The 25000-nt window shown below is 33.4% G+C and overlaps 1 protein-coding gene across 2 annotated transcripts in view; it reads left to right on the top strand.

Annotated features, from left to right (window-relative positions):
- The window catches only part of LOC115209853 (leukocyte tyrosine kinase receptor-like), a 370370-nt gene that overhangs the window by 136261 nt on the left and 209109 nt on the right, over positions 1–25000 (top strand). For both annotated transcript variants that reach the window (XM_036501462.1, XM_036501463.1), the window contains exon 5: positions 20314–20473. In XM_036501462.1, the coding sequence (XP_036357355.1) occupies positions 20314–20473 (160 nt within the window). The remainder of the gene's footprint in view (positions 1–20313; positions 20474–25000) is intronic.

Here is a 25000-nt window from a genome sequence, read left to right on the forward strand (position 1 = left end):
AAGTCCCACATTAGACTCCTCACTCGCATCATTATCGAACCGAGAGTTTAACTACGTTCCTTCCATAGCACTTACATAGCATTGCCTGCCACCTTAGGTCTTCTGGATGTAGTGTGTGTATATATATCTTTATATCATATTATACAGTTCTTTATTTAAGAGATGAGGAATTATGTACATTATATACATTATTTACATTTGACAGATATTTGTTCTCATCTTGTTTGTTGTTAACACAACGTTTCGGTTGATATACCCTCCAAATGTCTTGGGAAAATTTCGAACCTTGGGTTCTCATTCCTCTAAGATGTTGTTGTTGTCATGGTTGTTGTTGTTGTTGTTGTTGTTGTTGTTGTTGTTGTTGCTGTTTTTGTTGCTGTTATTATTATTATTATTATTATTATTATTATTATTATTATTATTATTATATTATTATTATTATTATTATTATTCAGCAGTTTTATTTTTTATAGCGTGCTTTCACTTCACTACCGAGCGCAGCTCTGTGTGCCTTGGGTATGTGCTGTGATTTGTTGTGATGCTCTGATGGTTATTGTATGGAAAGTGTTCTGCGTAGGATGTGTGCAGTACCTAGTAGTGCAATTTTCTGTATGTTATATGTGTTTGTAAGTCCTGGTTTTTGTTATGTATTTGTCTGAATATTTTTTATCATGCCTAATGCACCTACTATGATAGGAATTGTTTCTGTTTTCAGATTCCACAATCTAGTTACCTCTATTTCCAGGTCTTTGTATTTTGAGAGTTTCTCATTTCTTTTAGAGACACTGTCATCAGCCGGTATTGATACATCAATTAGAAAGCATTTTTTTTCTCATGGTCTCTGACAACTATATCTGGTCTGTTGGCCTTAATTTCTCTATCTGTGTGTATCGGCATATCCCAGAGTATGGTTGCTTTCTCGTTTTCTGTGACCTTTTCCGGTGTGTGTCTATACCATTTTTTTCTGTTGTTATTCCATAATGTTGGCATAGCTTCCATGTATGTAGGTTCCAACTCTGTCATGTCTGTGAATATATTCCTTCTTAGCCAAGACTGGGCAGCTAGAGATAATATGATTTATTGTTTCTTGTCCATCTCCACATATTCTGCAGTTACTTGTAATATTTCTTTTCATTACATGTTTTTGGTAATTTCTGGTGGGGAGGCTTTGGTCTTGTGCTGCAATTAAAAATCCCTCTGTTTTGCTTTGAGTCCTGAGCTTCTCAACCATTGCTGGGATTTTTCTTTGTCTATTTTTTTGCGTTTAGTTTAGTCCAGTATTTACCATGAGAGGCTTTTCTTGCCATCGTTTTATCATGGTTCGTTGCTGTTCTAGTTTTAGTTTGGATTTCATTTGTTTTATAGCTTTTGGTGTTTCATCTTCTTCTTCTTCATGTTATTAGGTGGTGGTATGATTTCTGTTTGTATTTGTCAGCTTCCTTAAATACTGAGAACAGTTTTTGTTTTGCTCGTGTTTTGCCGCTATCTGGATCAGTTTTCCTTCCTTCTGAAGTAGATATTTTTGCAGTCCTATGGTGGTTATTTTATAGTAGTTTTCCAGCTGTATAAGGCCTCTACCACCTTCTATACGTTGTAATATAGTCTTTCTATGTCAGATTTTGGGTGATGCATCCTAGATCCTGTCATTATTTTTCTTGTTTTCCTATCTATTTTGGTCAGTTCATTTCGTGTCCAGTTAAGGATATTGTAGCTGTAACTTATAACTGGGACAGCTAAAGTGTTGATACCTATTATCTTGTTTTTAGCATTGAGCTCTGTGTTAGTATTGATCTAACTCGTCTATAAATATTTTTTTTATTTTCTCTTTCATTTGTGTGTGTTGTGTCTTATCTAGTTCATGGATTCCTAAGTATTTGTAAGTTTGGCTTTGGTCTAATTCTTTATTTCATTGTTTTTATCTAGTGTGATGTTGTTACTCTTAACTAGTTTTCCTCTTTTCATGGTTACTTTGGCGCAGTTTTCTAATCCAAATTTCATATCTATTTCTGGTAAATCCATGAACTGTCTTTAATAGTGTTTCCAGCTGTTTGTCATTTGCAGCGTATAGTTTTAGGTCATCCATATATAAAAGGTGGCTGATCGTTTTGCCGTAACATTTATATCCGCATCCAGTTCTATTTAGCATATCAGATAGAGGTGACAGTGCCAAGCAGAAAAGGAGTGGAGAGAGCGGTGTCTCCCTGGAATATTCCTCTTCTAATGGGGATGCCTTTGGTTTTCATGAGTCCCTCTTTTGTTTGGAGGTGTAGGACTGTTTGCCATTTATTCATAGAGTGCTCTATGAATTTTATGATTGTTGGTGCTACTTTGTTAATGGCTAGTGTTTCGAGGATCCATGTGTGGGGGATGCTATCAAACGCCTCTTTGTAGTCAATCCAGGCCATACTGAGGCCTTTCTTCTTTCTGTGGCTGTCTTCAGTTATGGCTTTATTAATCATTAGTTGATCTTTACAGCCATATGAGCCTTTGCGGCATCCTTTCTGCTCTTCTGGGAACAGTTGTTTCGTCCAGGTGCTTGTTCAGCCTTTGTGATATCACTGCAGTAAATGCCTTGAACATAGTAGGGAGGCAGGTTATTGGTCTGTAGTTTTTGGTTTTCTGTTTCATTTGATTTGGGAATTATGATGGTTTTGCCCTTCGTGAGCCATTCAGGCATTGTCTCTGGCTCTGCTAGTACGTTGTTAAAGTTTTCAGCCAGCTTTTTGTGCATTCCTGTTAGATATTTCAACCAGAAGTTGGGGATCTTGTCATGCCAGGTGCCTTCCAGTTGCTTAGTCTTTGCAGTGCTTGGGTGACCTCTTCAGTTGTTATGGGGGTCCAAAGTTGTTCAGATGCCGAGTTTGTTATTTTGATACTCCTTTTTTTGGTGGTTCGTCGCCGACCATATTTCTCTCCAGAATTCTTCCAATTCTTCTGCCGTGGTGCTGCAGTGACTTCTATTTTATTTTTGCCCAGTTCTGGTAGAACTTTTTGGGGTTGGAGTTGAACTTTTTGTTTTGTTCAAAGAAGCGTTGGCGTTTCTTGTACCGGCGGATCCTTTGTGCTTTGGCAAGGATCTTGCTTCAGCTTTTCTTTTATTTCAGGCAAATCTTTCTCTGTGATGTTATATTTGCGGAGTATTTTTGTTCTCTTTTTGTTGCTCAGTAGCGTTGCTTGTTTGCTGATTTCATTAAGATTATTATTATTATTATTATTATTATTATTATTATTATTATTATTATTATTATTATTATTATTATTATTATGTTCACTGCCTGGAATCGAACTCAGCCATATGCCCGTGGGTAATTATGGAGTAAATTTTATGGCTTATAAGTCTAATATTTTCCTAATAATCATGTTGCAAGATTGGATAGTTGTGTAAATACTTTTAACACTCAGAGATGAAGTAAGAAAGCTCCGCGCTTCTATTGAATGTATACGGCCGGCTCGTCTTGTCCGTTTGCTCTAGAGCTATATCCACAACATGTAACACAATATAGACGATCTTTTAAGAAATAACAGCAAACTTTCCTTCAAATCACATCCTAAAGTCTTAAAATAATGGAGGCCATAATAAATAATGTAGACTCGCATATATACTGTGCATGAAAATATTGACACGATCACAAAGGGAATACTTTTGTTATTTTTTCCTCGTGACGAAATTAATTATAGTCACATTGATTTCCCTTATAGTAAATATTCTCAGAGAAGTGTTAAGGCTAATAACAAGCACCAGAGCAACTACAATTTACAATGTAGGGGGAAGAAATGAAGTACTGCAAAATAACAATCCGGGGTTGTTCAACTCCACCTTTTAAGACCTTTCTGCTTATTGTCATTTTAAGCCCAGTACTTTATATTTTAAGAACAGGCCACCGTTAGTGCAATTCTCGCATTAATCCTCGTATTAACCCAACACTATTTTATGATATTGTATCCCTTGTACAGAGGGGATGGACCTTATATATGGACCTTTATGATGTTTCTGTGACTGTTTTAGGTATATTGGGACAGGAGACTTCATACAAATGCTTCCAATTTAGAAGAATCTACTAGAACACATAAAAACGGAGTGTTGGCATTAAACCGGGCGAAGGATTAAGATTTCCACTCAACCCACATAAGCTACGTGAACTCAGATAGCTAAGAGTTTGTGGAACAAATACTTGTCCGACTTTCTATTGATTTAGCCTGTTCCTAAACTGAGCAAAGTTAAAAGTAAAAAGTGGGATTTGATCGCAAGAAACTGGGATAAATACCAAAAGACATTCGGGCTGATGTCCGATTAAAGCCTTCTAATTTGTGGTCTTATTAATTAATGGAAACCATATTCTAATTTATTGGAATTTGTACTTGCAGAATAACAAGGTGTTAAAAATTGTACGCAATTTATTTAGTCTGAATTTCTCTAACTTTGGCTAACAAGCAGCTTTTAAACTATTCATTTGTTACATTGGAGCAAAGCCAGAAAACTGCAAACAAGGTTAGAGGAATTTAAATCGATGCCCGGTCAAGCCTTACATTAATTTTATCAACAATGATAAAGTTGATGCTACTAAAATGTGAATTATAAATATAGTGACGAGATATGCATCAGCAACGAATAAAATAACTGAAAACTGAAACTGGATAAAATTGACTTGTCATTTGACTCCTAGTCAAGCCTGATTGGACAGAAATATTATCAAAGGCAATTCAACCATGACCATCCTGTCGTTTATTATAGATATCTGCAACTATATTATCTAATGTGTTTCCTTATTTAAGATTCGAGGCTGGTTTCTCTGTTATATCTGTTAAAGAGAGAGGCCTCTTAGAACACCGTCATTAACATAGAATATCTTTAAATTAGCGAAGAGTGACACAATGAAATATGGAGAGGTGTTTCAATGAAATATGGCAGGGTGTCTCAAGAGTGACACAATGAAACATGGGAAAGTGTTACAATCTCTGCAACACCACCCCTTCCTTTTAAATGAGTATATTTTAAAAGATTTTCCGAAAGCATCCTTGAAAAGATAATATTTCAGTATAAATCTTAAAAATTCATGAGTTGGAATAAACAAGTGTTGATCTAAGTAGTTTGGAGTGAGATTTCTTGCAGTGGAAAATTAGTTTCATGCAGAAATGAATATTTAGATAGGTAAGTAAGACAAGTATTGTCACGTATTTGTAAACATTTAAAGTCGTTAATGAAACAGCGAATGCGCAAAGCCTTTTGATCGCTGAATCGAATGCCTCGAGATAATTGTTCCGACTCTCTATGATTTAATTCCAAATCCCGCTAATGTCAACTTTGACTTTCATACTTTCAGAGTCGAATAAGTACTAATCCAGGGCGGCAGATAAGTAAAATTCTTAGAGAGTCAGCCAAAATGCCTTGCTGTAGTAATTTCGCTATTTTGCGTTCTGCTCAGCAAGAACTGAGACGGCATTCGTGGCGAACTGTATCTGTCTGTGTCCATGACTTCTACTTCGGTTATACATCGGTGGCATGCAGAAGGAAGCTTGTATACATATGCAACTGTCGGTATTCCTCAAAATAATATTTCCTGAGCCTGCATGCGTGCGCAGACGCATGTCCAACTTTAACTGAGGGAGACTTATTCTCACTCTCTCTCCTTATGTGTGTGTATGTACGTGTATTATATTGTAAATCATTAAAAGTTATAACTTAGTGGTGTTTTCTGTAACGTATAGATTCTCATACATTCAATCCTTTTAAAAGTGTGTCAGTAACTACAGCAACGCGATAAAAGGAAATAATCAGATATTATTTTAGTCGACGACTTGAAACTACTCTTGCTCGGCGAAAATAATCGCAAAACGGACTTAATTTTCTGCCAGATTAAACTGATACGAAATCAACAATTCTAAGTTAACAGCAGAAGTTTTAAATAATTACTGTGCAAGCATTACACTGATAATTCAAGTCAAATGAAAGAAAATGACATTAACAAACGTACACTATTTCGTCTATTATATGTCTCATTCAGGTAATGTGTTGCAATTATTGCAAAATTATGTAGGCTAAGGAAAGATTAAATGCTTTGCGATATTTAGTCATGTGTTACTTCGATCAGAACTAATTACATTATATCCAAGTGCATTAGAAAGTATCAATAGTATTTTGAATAAAAATAAAGTACCATGATTTAGTTTTACAGCGTGGATATCTTACACCGACAGGGATCAATAAAATGAATAAAATAAATACATCAAGTTAAAAATCAAGTTGACGATTTTACATGCCTCAGTTCTGAGATACCACAACTGAAAAAGGATGTCAATATCCAGTCAGCCAAAGCATAGTAACCCTTAAACAAACTGGATATTGTCTGGAAAGCATCCCTGTCAGACAACCTTAAGACAAATTTTGTCCGTGCAATAGTAAAGTCAGTCCTTTTATAGAGAGCAACAGCCTGGACGCTTACCAAATATATGGACTCATAGCTAGATGGAACTTACACGTGAATTTTAAGACCAGTCTGGAACATATCTTGGGGAATAATCCCACAAAGAAACAGCTGTATGAAGGTCTCCTGGCACTCTTTCTCGTTTCTCTGATATTCGCATGCCATTAGGAGTTATATGCCCATCCGAACATGTCATTAGGAGTTATATGCCCATCCGAACATGCCATTAGGAGTTATATGCCCATCCGAACATGTCATTACTGGTCAACTTAGACAAAAAGGTAATGACGATTGAAAAGTTAATCCCATAGTCAATATCCTTGTCTACAACCCACCAACTGCATCGATCCATGTATTAAAACATATTTGTATAAACTCTCGTATATCATACTAGCTCTGCCTGCTTCATTTTGTTTCGCATAGTTGTCAGTTTACAATCAGACTGGTAGTTGCGTAACTCTTTCTTCGGCTGATAAACAAAACTTTGAGGAGAGCTGCTTCTGAGAGATCTTTCAAGGAGGAAGTCTGCTGCAATTTTGGCAGTGCATAAACAAATAACCTTGCTTTGTTTTTAAATATCGAAACTCCGTTAAAGATGCACCTTTCGTGGTTATGAAACATTGTCAGTCGATTTCTGTTTAGAAATTCCCTATTAATGACAACGCGAGCAGATTAGAATCTATTTCCTTCATTTGACAATAAATGTATAAATGTGTGCGCGTATGTGTGTGGATTACACGTGTATTTGCTGTTCTTAGTTTTGTTTAAGGCACAAATTTGTATTTTCAGATATTAAATTTTGACTGTCTGCGAGTTTTGAGGCTGGGGACTTTATTGTCATTTTTATTGATTAACTTCCTTTCGTTTAATTCGTTTACGTGTGTTCAAATATTAACTGACTGTTTTCTTTTAGAGGAACATAATCAGCGGCTACGCCATTTATTATTCCTCTAACAGATGAATCTTTACCTAATAAAATATAATACAAAAATATTCAGAAAATATATTGAAATGAAGTTTTAAACAAACCATCTCTGAACGACCGTAAACTTACCATGTTTATAAAATAAACTCCAAAAAGATGAAATGCAAAGTTGAACTCGGCGGAATTTGAACTCTAAAATGTAAAGACGGACGAAATGCTCCTAAGTATTTTACCCGATGTGCTAACGGTTCTGCCAGCTCATCGTCTTAAATAATAATAATAATAATAATAATAATAATAATAATAATAATAATAATAATAATAATAATAATAATAATAATAATAATAATAATAATAATAATAATAATAATAATAATAATAATAATAATAATAATAAAGCAAATATAAAGACCTTGAAATAGAAATCAGCAAATGTGGAACCTGAAGACTAAAACAATACCTGTTGTCATAGGTGCCCTGGGAATGATAGCAAAAGGGGCTGATAGCTACCTAACTCAGATACCAGGAAACCCCAAAATGGCAGAAATTCAAAAGATAGTGCTCATGGGAACTGCTCATATCCTACGCAAAATACTTTCTATGTAATCTCAAGGTTTAAAAGAAACATAATTTTCGGTTTAAAAAAAAAATTTTTTTTTAGACATTCATTAGTACAACACCAAAAACTCCCCCCCCCAAAAAAATATGGCACACTAGGCATAACAACAACATGAACTTCCAACCTGTTGTCTCTTGAGGTCTCTGGGTGAGACTTGGAGCCAACTTGTACAAATATAAAGCAAAAGTCAAACAGAATAATAATAATAATAATAATAATAATAATAATAGTTGTAGTATTAGTATTAGTTTTAGTGGTAGTAGTAGTAGTATTAGTAGTAGTTGTGGTTGTAGTAGTAGTAGTAGTAATTGTTTCAAATTTTTCCACAAGGGCAACGATTTTGGGGGAGGGGATGAGTCGATTACATCGAGCCCGAAGGAATGAAGGGCAAATTCGACCTCGACGATTAATAATAATAATAATAATATAATAATAATAATAATACTAATAATAATGATGATGATGATGACGACGATGATGACGATGATGATGATGATGATGATCGCTAACAATTAAAATATTTCAAACGTTGAGGAGATATTTTTCTATTATGATTCAGTATACGTCTGGGATGCTTCACAGACTAATAAATAAACTTGGCTGTCACTTTATTTTATCACTAAATGCTACAATGCGTTCCTTCATTGTTCTGCCGACTCTGTTATCTTTCATCCCTACCTTGTAGCCACACAGATATTGGATATTTCGAAGATAGGCACAGATACAGCAACCTTAGCGCTTTATTGGAGTTTCTTATGAAGGATGAAAAACAAAAGCCAATTTGGGCGAGATTTGAAATCAGGAAGTGAAAGACAAGAGTTTAAACAAGTTTTAGTGTTATATAATTTCTTTACACAAAAAATAAATAAACAACAAAAAACTGCTTCTTAATTTTGCACTTAGGCACTGTTTTTTATTTACATAGAGTTACAATTTTTTAATGTTTGATGAAGAGTGATCAGTATATAATTACTACAAAGAACATGATATAAGTAGGAAAATATACAAGAATCAATGCATGCTGTTTCTTAAAAAAATACTTTGTTCTTGAGTTAAGATACATACATACATACATACATACATATAGGATACGAACATACATATATATATGCACACACACACGCACACACATACGCACGCACACACACACACATGCACACACATATATACATGCATACACAAACACACAAACACACATCCGCACAGAGGTGTAAGTATGATTGTGTGATATGCTTCCAAGCCAAAAGCTTTTGTGTGGACTTCGTAGACGGAAACTGAAAGAAGCACGTCGAATATATATATATATATATATATATATATTATATATATATATATATAATATATATATATATATATATAGAGAGAGAGAGAGAGAGAGAGACATGTGTGTATATGTATGTATGTATGTATGTATGTATGTATATATGTATGTATGCATGCATATATGTATATATATTGAGCAATCTGCAGAACACTGCATCCTATGAGTATAGGGAATTGCAAATATTTTAAGAGATAAAAGCTTTTGAATACTGGAGTTATTCCGCTGAATTTTTTTTTGTCAATTTATAACAAATAGAAACAAATGAATTTTACTATATAAATAAATAGTTAATTTATTTTTTCCAATATCTCTGGGTTGTATTTAACGCCATGATGTATGATTCGGAATCTGAATAGGGATATCAGATAGCTGACAGCAACACGCTTTTGCTTCATCGGAAGTCACACTTAGCAACCACTTTATCGTTTGGAAGCACTTATCGGATTAAAGAAAGTTTCCCAAAAGGATGATGCCGCTTTCTGGGCTCTTAAAACGGGTAACGCATAAACTAGGAAGCTGGGTGTATGTTTGTTGGTGACAGTAAAGTAGTGCGTGTAACTAACTAATGTTATGAAGAATATTCACCAGCATTGCATATATAATATTTTAATGTTTTACAATGCAGAGAATTTTAGTTCCTGACTGGAATCTAAACGCACCAACTAGAAAATAAAAGAATGTTTTTGCGTTTGCGTTAGAAAAGAACATACAATATCTTACATGTAATCTTTAGCACTATTCCTTATAATGTTCTTACACTGAAATTGCCTGGTGAAATATATTAAAACTGTTATATTAAACAATGGGTTCTACAGTCATAGACTGCAATATTTTATGAATGCCTTTCGACGCTGACTAACGATCATATTTCCAGAGTGTTTAATAACTCAACTGTCTCTAAATCCAATTATGAAAACTGGCAAATTCTTCTATTGACGTTGTAATTGTTGGTATAATGTTTTCTGATGAATTTAATTTTCAACCGACAAAGAAAAAGACAAAAATATTAATTTCTTTTGACAAGATGATTTTCGAAGCTGCGACATTCATGATTTCTTTCATCGCTTTCAAATTATTGTAAGAAATTCTTACAAGACAATTGTGGCTGCAGTAAAATAGAGATAAAATTGTGCCATAGTAAGCTACTCAAAAACGACCAAGCACTTATTCATGCTCTGTTGTTAACAAAAGAGTCTAGTTGATGGGTATATTTTCATAATGAATATTTCTTTTATATGAGTGACACCTAAAAAATAAGCAATCTAAAACTATCCCTTCAAAAGGGAACTATGGCAGTCTGGTAAATTAATACCGTTGATATTCAATTTTGATACTTCGTAGCTAATTGTTTAGAGAGAAGCTTCGGAAAGAATATATTTCTTGGAGATTAAATTTGGAAAAGTGTGAGGCATTGTACGTCTGATAAACTGGAGGAGGGGAAAAAAACATTTGAATGAGTTTGCAACATTCAGAAAAACCATTATAGATTTGATAGAAGGGAGTGAGAATGAGAGAAAGGATGGAAAATTATTTGAATAATGTTAGTGAATGAAGGTTCCTTCTGTCGCGTGAGAGGACGACGATTAAATCTTATGTGGAATTTAGTACGGCGCTCTTAAGTCTCTTACATCTCTTATCTACTGAATAAATCTATAGTGCGTCATTTTAATCTATACTATGATAAAAGCCACGTCCCTCTGTCTGTCTGTCTTCCGCCTGTCCGTCACACTTTTCTTCAGTACTATGAGGGAGAAATTCAAGCAGCTAATTTGAAAGAATGGTATCACATATACTAAGATTAAATAATTCTATTGAAATGGGAGATAAAAGGAAAGAGAGAGAGAGAGAGAGAGAGGGGGGGAGGGAGGTGACTGAAAGGAGAAGAAAAATGTTTATCAGTATTTTCAGATTAGACTGATACATACAAAGAAAAATAGATACATAGATAAAAAAATGTAGATATATATATATATATATACACATTGTTAAATTAAAAGCGGAAAAGAGAAGGGAGACAGAGGAAGTGAGAGAGAAAGAGAGACAGTGAGAGAGACACTAGATACATGGATGGAAAGAAAAGTTGGCACATAGATACATAGACTCAGATTGCAGTATTCTAACTGTGGGCGACATTGGGGACTCGTTTCCCTTATTTGAAGCTCTTTCAGCAGTCGTCCGATTTGCGACAAATACCAACCAAATCTCCTTCAAATGATACCCTCCTGTGTTAGTGTATCTCAGACAACACGGTTGTATTTTAATAAGACAGCAGGATAGGAAGGAATATGTGAGAAAATAGAATAAAATAGCTATTTAAAATACAATAAAGGTAGGAGTACAAGGAGGTTTAATTTTCTGTAATAGGTTGATGGATATTAAAAATGTTTGAGGTTCACAGATATGAAAGCTTTAAAGGTTCGTGGATATCAAGGTTCGTGGGAGGTAATTGTATCTAAATTTATTATTACCTGTATGTTTTAATAAATATTTGCTCATTAATATTCATACTATAATAATGGACACGAAGCAGAATCTATAGTGATGTTTCAAAATAATTATGTGCACTGAAAAAATCCGTGCACGCTTTTATTTTGATAAATTTGAAGTCACTACCTAAACACACATTTTCTTATTTTTTGTACCTATTAAAACCCTGTTATGATTATTGATATTGCTAGCCAGAGAAGAGAATCAGCATGAGTTCTTCAACAGGAGAGGCGAAGAAGACTGAGCAGTGATCGATGAGAAGCTGCAAGAAGAACATATGCTGCACGATGGAGAGAAGCGCGGGCTAACTTGAACTATGCACGACGCTCCGAAATTTTACTACAGGACTTTCAACAACATACAGTAGCAAGAGGATTTATTTCACGGGAAAGACGAGAAATTTCAGATCAAAATGCTGAACAACATCGCGCAGAAATTTTACATCAAAATGCTGAACAACATCACGAGAGAATTTATCACAGGAAAGAAGAGAAGAAATTCTTCATCAAGATGCTCAACAACATCGTGCAGCCCGAGAGAATTTATCACAGGCAAGAAGAGAAGAATTTCTATCAGTGGTCTACCTCTGCATGAGATTAAATTAAAAGTTGGAGTACCAATAAAGTTATTCAGAAATCTTGATCACAAAAACGGTCATTGTAATGGCACAAAGTATAACATTGTAACTGCAAATAACAATCTAATAACAGCAAAAAAAAAAAGTGATTGGAGTTGTTGTGGGACAAATTGTTCTGATTCCTCGGATCAGTTTAATGCCTTCTGATTCTGACTTTACATCCACATTACATACACTTGCTTTTGCAGTTTCTATAAACAAAAGCCAAGGGGTCTGTCAAAATGTGGCATTTACTTACCAAATCCAGTTTTCACTCAAGGTCAATTATAAGTTACTATAAGCAGGGTTGGAAACCCACACAAGATAAGAATTTAAGCTGACTATAATGGGTTCCCTAGTTACAATTCAAATCCAAGACGTCGGGAGCATCATGATACACAGAAACTAACTAGAAATGTTGTATATACTGAAGTTGTCTAAATGTAAAAACCTCCCTGTATATACACCTTATATAATAAGATTATGTTGTATGTGTTCAGTATACAAATATTGTAATATTTATTTGTTATATGGAGATTTGCGGATTAATTATTTAAAACAAACAGTTTAAAGATGAGTTTCAATAAGTACACATTCTATTTCCATTTTATTTTCAAATGTAATTGCTTGGGAGCAGGAGAGTTAAATATCAAAGCCAAGCATTAGCTAATTTTGCATTGGTTGTGCACACACTCAATTGTTCTTGAGTAGTTGCTGATTATTATTTATTATTTAATTCTTGTGAATTTATCCTGTGTGTATAAAATATTTAATAAAATTGTATAATACACACGCACACACACACACACACCACACACACACACATATATATATATATAAAAATATGTAAGACGGGTTATTGATACTTTCAATTACTTTTGGCTATACATGAGAAAAAATAGGACATTAAACTATACATCGTTTAACGTGTGCCCTAGTTAGACATAAAAACTCCCTATTCTAAAGTGATTAAGAAATGATATATTTATATAAATTTCAATGTCTTTAAATAAACTGAAGCTGGAGGAACTGGAAAGTGAAACTATTTGATTTATCCAAATAGGCAACGATTTCCTAATCCACAGTATTTCAATTTTTCTAGGTTTATCATTGAATTTAGACAATGGGATAATGCCACAACTTCACAAGTATAGTGTTTAATTGGCAAAATTTATGCCAGTAAGTAACTGATATCATTTTATCTAACCTGTAAAATAGAGCAGAGGAACGAAACTAAATACTTAGAGAAACAGCCCAGTGCATCTCTGTATTCAAAACTCTGTAGTTTTGTATTTCAATAGAATATTAACGAAAGAATCGAGAATTTGACAGCTAGATCCACGAAGACATCTCAGCATATGAACATGGAGCTTGAATAATTGAAGTCTGATAAAGAGAATTTTATGCTAATGCCTTATAACTGTTAAAAGAAGAGGGAAATTGAATTTCTTTAAATTTCGCACCTTATGACTATGACTGAGAGGATATAAGGCTGATAATGTTGGTTTGGATGTATTCAGTATCTAATCGAAAATCAATGTATACATACGTACACACACGCGCGCGCACACACACATTTATACAATCAAATAATCCTGCCTTATTCATAAAACAAAGGAAAATATAAAATGCTCATCTTTTGCATATAGAAAAGAGACACGTTTGTAATTTCATTTTCAGTATTCGCTGAAGCATTTGAAGTTAAGAAGAGAAATCAAAGCTTGTTTCTTTTGTAAGGAAAAAAATCAGTTTTTGTCAGCATAAAAGAAATATCTGGTAATTTATTAATAAAATATTCGATAATAAATAAAACAATGCGGTTTACTAACATCTCTTTACTGTCAACGGGAAGACTTGCCTATAACGCATTTTCGTGTTTTCTCCAAATAACAAAATACTGACATTAATCTATTAAAGTATATAGTTACGCCAAAATGTTATACACGTCGCTTTCGGGAGGAGTGTATAAAGTTTGCAATTAGATTAGCGAGGGCAAAATCTTTATGAATTCTACCTGTCAACAGGTGAAAACTGCACAGCATACACACATCATATACATACACACAAACGCACAAAAAAAGACACACAGATACACTATCTTTCTTTCTTTCTTTCTTTCTTTCTTTCTTTCTTTCTTTCTTTCTTTCTTTCTTTCTTTTTTCTTTCTTTCTTTCTCTCTCTCTCTCTCATACACACACGCACGCACACACACACATACACCCATTCACTAACACACCCATACCAATAACAACATATTTTCAATTCGAGAATGACGAATTCTCGGCTGTTCCTGGATAGCAGCGCTAATGACATAGTATTTCAAGAATTATTATACAAATACATATATATTTTGAATTTACTTGCAAGAATTTTGATCCGAGATCATGTGTTGAAACCAATACTATTATATTTGAGAAGACTCTTGATAATGCGTACAAACACAACCACCTGTCGTTGTCTATATTTTTTTCACTTTTCCAAAGCAGCTATTGTTTAGTTGTGACCCACCAAATATTTTTCTTCATTTCTCTGTAGCCTTTTATGCAGATGGATAATTTTAAAGGCTTAATTGTTCGTCTTTAACACATGCAGCAGTAAAATAATTGTAATTCTTCAAGTGATCTGAAACTCTGGTTATTGATTGCTTAGCATTATGAGATATAAGTAGTTATGAAAGGATACTAACAAAAACAAGGTTAATTAGAAAAATCAATGTTCCAACATTAACCTACTTCATGTCTCGGTCCAGGTGTGATAGAATATTGTCAGGCTGTCTTGAAAATTAAATTTGCTTCTTGGGAATAATGCACCAAATCGCTATTCGACCTCGATCATCTGAAAGATAAAGTCCTACCAGTTTTTATACCTCCAAACACAATCAGCGTGATTCGTTCTATGAATTAGAGTGAATCTTTGTACAAAAGAGTAAGCTCCAAGATCATGACTGCAAATCTTGTATAAAAGAATTATTGGCGTGATCATCAGATCGCTCTTGGAAATTAGCATTATGGTACTAAGTGGTACAATGAATCTGGAGTAAAATCTATCAAAACTACAAAACAAAATATACAGATATGTGCATGCTCTATCTCTTAATACTTGCACATATACTCATAAACATGCACAACTACTCTGATGATGTTGTTGAAATTTCAATGGAGGGGTTTGGATCTAGGCGACATACCGACTATTTTTTCCATTGGCAAGGAATCTTGAAATAGCATTAAATAAATAGACGTGAATACATACTGTTATATCCTTATGGATAAATGAATACACTACAGCAGTATAATAATACAATAATCGAAACAAACAGCGGTAACCACACGGTACGTAACAGCAATATTTTAAGAACCAACAATCTAACACGCTAATCGGAACTGTAAACTTTGAACTCCAACTTTGTACGATCAACACACGAACTGTGGAATTAGCACGTACTACCTCAGTTACTCAGACTGCTACAATATATATGTGCAGTGATCCAGTCCATTCTCGCCAGGGGGCGTCATACTCTTGCACAACACATAGGCATATGATTAAGCGTACGTTTGTGCATGTGAGTTAGTGATTACAATTTTGTTTTATTTTTATCATGCATGTGTGGTTAAAAAGATTACGTATTTTTAAGTCATTATTGTCCCTTTTATGACGTAATTTTTTAATTGCGTGAAATGAATCTAATTGAACGCAGAAATTGATGTCAATGCGTCAGTTCCAATACACGGCTTTGTTCAATAAAAGAAAATTAACAATTATGATTATATATAGAGATAGAATTTACGAATATATATTAACAGACACAACTATCTCTATCCATCTATCAATCTCCTACACACTTTAGCTCACACGATCACACTTTCTCTATATGTATATGCATAAACACATGCACGCGTACATATATATATGGTGATCTAAAAGTGCTTTTAGCAATATGTTATGGAGATCTAAAGCTATACAACACAACATGACTGTACTATAATTATGTTCATACAAAAAAGCGGATAAATAAAATAAGAGATGAACCGGTGAGTGTTAAAAGCATCAAACATTTAAAAAAAGCTATACAGATATAAGTACAAATGTAATTAAGGAAAAAAACGGAAATCAGGTAAGTGAGACATTATAGTAGATCTTCATGTATGATGTGTCGATGTCCTGAAAGTTCACTCTAATCCCTAAGATAAGAACGCAAAATTCGTATAATTGATAGGTCGGGAGGTATCTAGAGAATTCATATTAGAACTTGACAACTAGGAGGAAAGAAAATAGCGGTAATCTTTTAAAGCTGTATCTGGCGTTTGTTGCTCATTAAATGCAATACTGTGCATTGGGTTTACATATAATTGAAACAAATTGACGTTTTCAAATGTAGATGAAATATCAAAAAATTGCATTATATTAACACTCGTCACGTCATTGGAAGGAAATAAAATTTTTGTTGTTGAATACACGCACACACACGCATGCACACACACACACGCACACAGGCACAAACACACACTCATATATATATATATATATATATATATATATATATATATATATATATATATATGTATGTATGTTTGTATGCAACGAAAACACACACACATAAAACAAAACGTAGCAATTCATCACATTTAGTTGTCGCTGTAACTCTTTTACAACACGTGGTTCATTATCACATGATTTCAAGTTTCGTTGGCACAAAACACGCATCAACACGTGCTCTGAATCAAAGGGCAAATGTGTACATGTGGGAGTTGCGTCAAAATCATAATTTAACCAAGTAGTAAAATATAGAACGATACAACAAGGGGGGGGGGGGGTCAGATTAGAATAAATACAGAAGTCGGTATAAACTATGAAAAATAATCTGAAAGTTATGCTCCAACAAAATCCGAAATCAATAATAATAGTAAGAAGTGAAACTAATAAAACAATACATAGATACATACATACATACATGCACACACACACACACACACACCACACACACACACACACACACATATATATATATATATAATAAAAACTTACTTGGAGAAGAGAAATAGAGAAAAGGGAAACTTTACGAAAATAAACAAAAGACGAAGGCAGGTGAAGTACAAACAAACAAATGTATTAGTGTAGCGCTCAGGAATAGAAAAAGTCTTTTACGTTTCGAGCCTACGCTCTTCGACAGAAAGATACACAGAAAAAAAACAAGGACATACACACATACACACATACACACATACACACACACACACACACACACACACACACACACACACACACACACAACACACACACACACATATATATATATATATATATATATATATAGTATGCGGAGGGATATAGCGACTATCATGAAAGCAATAATAATAAAGATAATGAGCAAAATATATAAAACAAACACAGACATTATTTCTAATAATGAAAACGTAGATAACTTTATACATGGAAAATGTGATTGCGCTAGGAGAACGCAATGCAAATTTTAAAATATCTATAAGGTAAGAAATACAACTGTCTTCGTCTTTTGGTTTCTGTAAATTCCAACAATATATATATATATATATATATATATATATATATATATATATATATATATATAGGTTCTGTATTTGGTTTTCAAAATTCTTTATATGATTTCGTGTGCTGAAGAATATTTTATTGTCTAGGGAGGACCATTCTCTTTTAGTGCCTTAACACAACCACCGGTTCGATTTCCACTCTCTTATTTCTTTTTTTCTAAAATTTTTATTGCATTTTGCAACTTCTTCAATAGTCGTCGACACGCATACATGCACACACAAGTACATACATACATACATACATACATGCATGCATTCATGCATACATACATGCATACATACATGCATACATACATTCATACATAAATACATACATAAATACATACATACATACATATATGTATACACATGCGCACTGATGCACACACATGCCAACAAACAAACAAACAAAAAGAACGCAGCTCTGATAACGGACAGAGTCAATGACTATTAAAGAGTTTGCAAGATACAACGAAAATTTTAGAAAAAATAAATAAGTATATGAGCGGAAATCGAACCGGTGAGTGTGTTAAGTAATAATGCACTAAAAGAATATGACTCTCCCCAGACACAATAATATATATATATATGTATATGTATGTATATATGTATGTATATATATATGTATATATATTAATGAGTGTATATATATATATATATATATATACTTGTAAGTCTCATCTATTCAGTATGGAAATAGAATATACAAAACATCAAATTATCGGTACACCTTAATTAAAAAGTTGCAAAAGATATGTTACTTTACTATTACAACGTATATCACCCTACTGGTTTCTCTTCACCAAACTTGAAAGAATGAACAGTTATAATGAAACGTTAAAACGAAATGTGTTTTAAAGAAACTTTCTGATAGAAATAATATAAAAGCTCAGATATATAATAAATAGCAAATCATTTGGTTTAATGCTCTCCTTAGTCTCATTATCTAAATACATATATTGCTAAGCACATCTTTAATTATCACAACTGACACTTTCCGAAGAATCATAAGTATTGAATTTTTAATAGAAATAATGCTAATTTAGTTTCAGCTCTTAATATAATTTTCTAAAAATCTAGGAAACCCTACGACTATCATTCATAAATATCTACATGCCAAATCTTATAAACAGGTTAACTAAGGTTAAGACAGCTTTCAGAGATTTATTGATTTATCGAGTATTCACCTTAAACACTTTTTATTTGAGTTGCCACCATTTTGTTTCTACAAATATATAAGCCTGTTGAAATATTTTGAGTCATGTGAGAAGTGAATATTATGTATTACATGGATCAACGTTCTAAAAAGAATGTTCCATATATTTTGAAACGATTGTTTCTCCTCAGTGTGTTTATTCAACGGATTATTCCAGTGTATGAGTTGAAAATTATTGAAAACATTACTCTCATTGCTATAAAATTGGTAAATTATGAAACTAATAATCGCAGTTTATTTCAGCTTAAAATATAATACGCATATAGGCACACACACGTATACACACAAATGCATATGTACCCTGAGCAAGCTAAAGCTTCGAAGTCACTGTCAACTTTCACACGTAATAGTTAATGTATTATTCAGTAGCTTTTCAGTAGTAGTTTCACGTTAAGTTGTTTTAATACACAGCTTAACCTAAAGCACGCACACACACACACACACACACACACACACACACACACACACACAGACACTCACACACACATTTATCACTATAAGGAGTGGCTGTGTGGTAAGTAGCTTGTTTACCAACCACATGGTTCCGGGTTCAGTCCCACTGCGTGGCACCTTGGGTAAGTGTCTTCTACTATAGCCTCGGGCCGACCAAAGCCTTGTGAGTGGATTTGGTAGACGGAAACTGAAAGAAGCCCGTCGTATATATGTAGATATGTGCGTGCGTGTGTGTGTTTTTGTCTGTCTGTGTTTGTCCCCCTAGTATTGCTTGACAACCGATGCTTGTGTGTTTATGTCCCTGTTACATAGCGGTTCGGCAAAAGCGACCGATAGAATAAGTATTGAGCTTACAAAAGAATAAGTCCCGGGGTCGAGTTGCTCGATTAAAGGCGGTAGTCCAGCATGGCCGCCGTCAAATGACTGAAACAAGTAAAAGAGTAAAGAGTATATCTATTGCAATATATATATATTCACACACATACACATGTATATATGTATATACATATGCGTATACACACACACACACACACACATATATATATATGCACGCACACACATGCACTCACACATAAACATACACACATGCATATATGAAGGAAGAAAGAGAGAGAGAGAGAGAGAGAGAAAAGAGAGAAAGAGAGAAAGAGAGAAAGAGAGAGATGACAAAGATATATGACTAATATTTTCCTATTCATATCATTTCAGTATTTTGGCTCTTGGTGCTGAAGGTGGCAGGGCAATAGCTCCACTACACCAGTCACGTGAAGCGAAGCAGTTAGCTCCATATGCGATGGCGTACTTTCATCTATCTGAAGGTACAAAACTCAATATCTTGATCGGTCAGAAAGGTCAAGACGCTTGTTCCGTAAGTAATATTTATATTGCATTTCTGCTTTGCTTTTAGTTTATGTCGATGTGAAATTCCAGAGTAACAAGTGATAACTTCAAGTAGGAAGGCAGTAACAAATTTATTTGCACATGTAAAAAATTCTTTCATGCAGAACATTACAATATCTGAAAGCGGGAATTTATTCTATAGACCAATTGATATGATACAAAGTATAATTATTATTGTTTATATTCAATTTTTAAGGTCTATATCAAGCTGAATTTATCTAGTATCAATCTTCTATACATTGTCGGAAACGTTTCTCTGTATATTAGCGTTGAAGTATTAGTACAACCATGGTCTTCTGGTGATTGATGAGCTAACTTTCTTTATGTTGTTTGATTGTAAAAGTACGATTGCTTTGTGCAATGCGCAGAACGCATAGTGGCGGAGACATGTAAAATAATTGGATCTTTTCTGCTTAGCTGCACCTGTGGAAATTTCAAACTTAGTGGAAATTTTAAAACTTGGTGTATTGATGTAATTTTCTACGCTAAACCTCAGGGAGTATTTAACTTTTTCCTGAAAGGTTTTTTAAAAACGTTATAGGGTTTCAAGTTTCATGATTTTTACGCAGTCATAAAACAAAATTTGGAAGGTGTTATACTGTGTGTGACAGCATTCTGAAAATAACACGTGTTTTAATATGAAACTGCAAACAAATAAAATTCTGATTTATGTAACCCCTCATAAAGGCTATCCGAGCATGAATGCTTCAATAGGAAAGCAAACAACATTGTGCTGGCTTGGTAAGCGATGATGTCTATCTTTATCTATATATATATATTTTTCCCTGGCGAAGGAGGTATTATCTGGATGCACCCTAGTGCTTTAAACATAATACACCCCTGAAATGGCCATAGGGATAAGTAAATATGGTTCCCTTTTTAACTATAAGGCTTCTTTTACTTGAATAATTATTTAATAAGATTTCTAAACGATGAACTTTTATTTTATTTACATGATATATATTATATATTTTTATATGCTCCTATATGTATATATATATATATTTTTATATATTTTTATATACCTATATATTTTTATATATTACTTTATATTATATTTTTACTTTCTAGGTGTTGTAATGTTTTTTTTTAAAAAAGGTATTTTTCTGAATCGCTAAAGTATTAACTCTAAACTGTGATGAAAAAATTTTTTCCTCGCACCTTATTATTATTATATGCTTGTACAGATGAATTATGTTCCATCTTGCGGGATGTTTATATGTATATTCTATGATTAAATGTTCGAATTATGAAATGACAAGCGGATGACCTTGCATTTGTTTGTTCAATAACTTTAGTTTGATATATATATATATATATATATATATATAGGGGGAAGAATTCACAAAAATAAAAGAAAAGACGCAGACAGGTGTACTAGACAACAAACAGATATATTTGTTTAACTCTCGGGAAATGAAAAGGTCTTTAACATTTTGAGCCTACGCTGTTCCCTTGTTAGTGTATCGATATTTTACTCTTCTTACAACATTAAGAGTTTTTAACTATTATTTGAAACAATATAGGTGCTTCTTCACCATCAATCACATTTAGCGACGATCAAATTTTTGATTTTGGTATTATATTGGGCCTAGCTGTTTAAACTAATATTCAGAGCAGATGAATTTATATGTGCGTGTATGTGTGTGTTCTATCTACATTGGTGTGTATGTATATATGTGCGTATGTATATATGCATATATATACCATAAACAAGTATAAAAATGGAAGAGAAAAACATGTTGAATCAAAATTAGATTTAATACAAATTTGGATTCAATACATACGCACGTTTCAAAAGACAATACAAATATGTAAGAAAAAAAATTATAATCATAGTAATTATGATTAAATTTATGCATTGTCATTCTCATCTGTGTGAGGAATTTTTGGAAGGACACCAAAAAAGGTTTAATAAATTAAAATACAATATAGTATAATAAGGGAGAATACAGATGGAGTATTAGGGAAAAATCGGATATTTACAAACAAGTTGTAAAAGGGAAAAAATAACAGTAATAATAATAGTGAGAGAGACGAAAGAGAAAAATGACAAACATATCAATGTGTATGCAAGTCTGTATGTAAAAATAAAAATCTAACGGATATGTTTAAAGAAATAGTAACAGGTCGAGACGAAGTATAGTGTAAATGAGGCCTACCTTATTCAAAAACTAGCCCGGGGTAGGGAAGACAATCAGAAAAAATAAGAACATAAACGAATATATGAAGGAGACGATTATTATAAATTTACGAGTGATAGAAAGAGAGTATACACTTACCATATAAGGATATACAATCATACATATATACATACACACATACACAACACACATACACACACATACACACAAACGTGCATAAACTCACACATACACATACATGGGTGCAAGTGTAAGAGGGAAGAAACAAGTAAAATAAAGGAGTACGTATTCACATAAGACACACACACTCACACACACAAACACAAACACACACACACACACAAATATATATATACATAAAACATAATCATACACATACATGTACACGTACACACATATACATATATAAATCAATCAATCAATAAATAAATAAATATATATATATCTACACACATATACAGACACTTATATGTACTTATATATAAATACATAGATAAAAAGACAGACACAGATTTATATACATACATACACACATGCAAATACATGTATACACGTACACATATACATATGCATACACAGATACACACATTTATACACACGTTTATACACACATACATACAAAAGCACACATATATACACATCCACACAAGCATAAAGAACACATGTACATGCAAATACACCAAACAAAAACTACAGAAATAAACACATATATGTGTGCGTGTTAATGCATCCATACAGACAAAACAAGTATACATATACACATATATATACATGTGTATAGACATATAGACACAAACATAAAATACATTCATTCGCAAACATAAAAAACATACACATACATACATACATACAATGTTTTCCGTTCGTTTCTGTAGTTAAGTGTATGTTCGTATGCTTATTTATTACACATGTTTTGAATCACACGCACATACACACACACACGCACACACACACACACACACACACACACACACACACACACACACACACACATACAGGCATGTCATGTTTTCCGCTGTCTTTTTATTTAATCCTGAAAATATCATTTTAATACATGTTAATTATTTTCACTGCATGTCTTACCACCTGAATTAAATACCATGGGGCTGCAATGTGCATGCGTTGATGGAAGATGAAGCAGAAAGTAATGAGATAAAATGCTGCAGGGGGCTGATGATAGCGTTTAATATCATAAATACTGTTCCGTGAAAGGACTGCTTGTGACAACAAAAGCCGAACAAGGACGATTAATTATCCTAAATGCATAATAACTGAAATAACAATGTAAAGATATCTAAGTATACATTGCGACAATCATGTAGAACAATAAGACATAATGGTATAATAAAAATAACACATTTGCCGTCGAAAAAATATTATGAAAGACTGAAGGAATTAATTGTATTTGTTATCATATTATTTCATAAGGCACATTACATGAGATGTTAAAATGAGACAATGCAAAGGAAACAAGCAATAGATAAAGGAAAATATTATGTATAAATGTCACAGTACTTCATGTTGAACTATCTGTACGCAAAATGCCATCAAGCATTGTGGAATCTGTCTTCACTAAAATAATCAAATGAGGAAAATGGAGGCCAGTAAGGAATTCTGCAGTTTATATACGTAAACTAATATGAAGTGGAGCTAGTTTTGCCAATTCTTTCTTCTCATTTCCATTAACATTTTCATAATTAAAAAATTAATCGAGCACAAGAAGGATTTGAACTTGAAGAGTTTATGAATGAAACAATATGAAACCTGGCTTACAACATTTCACTTTCTACCTTTCCACTCTCATTCCGATAATGGTTTCATCTTTCGAGACACGGCCAGTAGATTTAGGAGGACGGGTTATTCGTATATATCAGCCTAGTACTTAGCCGGTACTTGTTTTTGTTGAACTTGAAAGAGGGAAGGCAAAGTCGACCTCTGCTGATTCTGAACTCAGATCCTCCCGCCCCAAAAGACTAAAGATTTTGTTCGACGCGCTCAGTTTTCCCAGACTTCTATTTATTCTCGTTAGAATAATGATAAACGTTTCCTTTCACGTGGGGTAGTGAAGTCTAAATTTAATCGTATCTTGTGTATGACTAATAATTATCCATTGCCAGAGGAATGAAAGACAAACTCAACCACTGTTGGGATTCGGAAGCGAAACTATGACACTTCATACTATAAAGCATTTATATAGCCATTAGCGAAGACAAATACTTACAAACATATAGATATATAGATAGATTGATAGATAGATAGGAGGCGATTTTGTATGTTACGTTGCTAATTGAAGTTTCTTATTTATCATATTTCGTAGAGGAACAGGAAAATCTTCTGAGTTGTAACCCAAG

This window comes from Octopus sinensis, linkage group LG3, assembly GCF_006345805.1.
Source record: "Octopus sinensis linkage group LG3, ASM634580v1, whole genome shotgun sequence".
Lineage (NCBI taxonomy): Eukaryota > Metazoa > Mollusca > Cephalopoda > Octopoda > Octopodidae > Octopus > Octopus sinensis.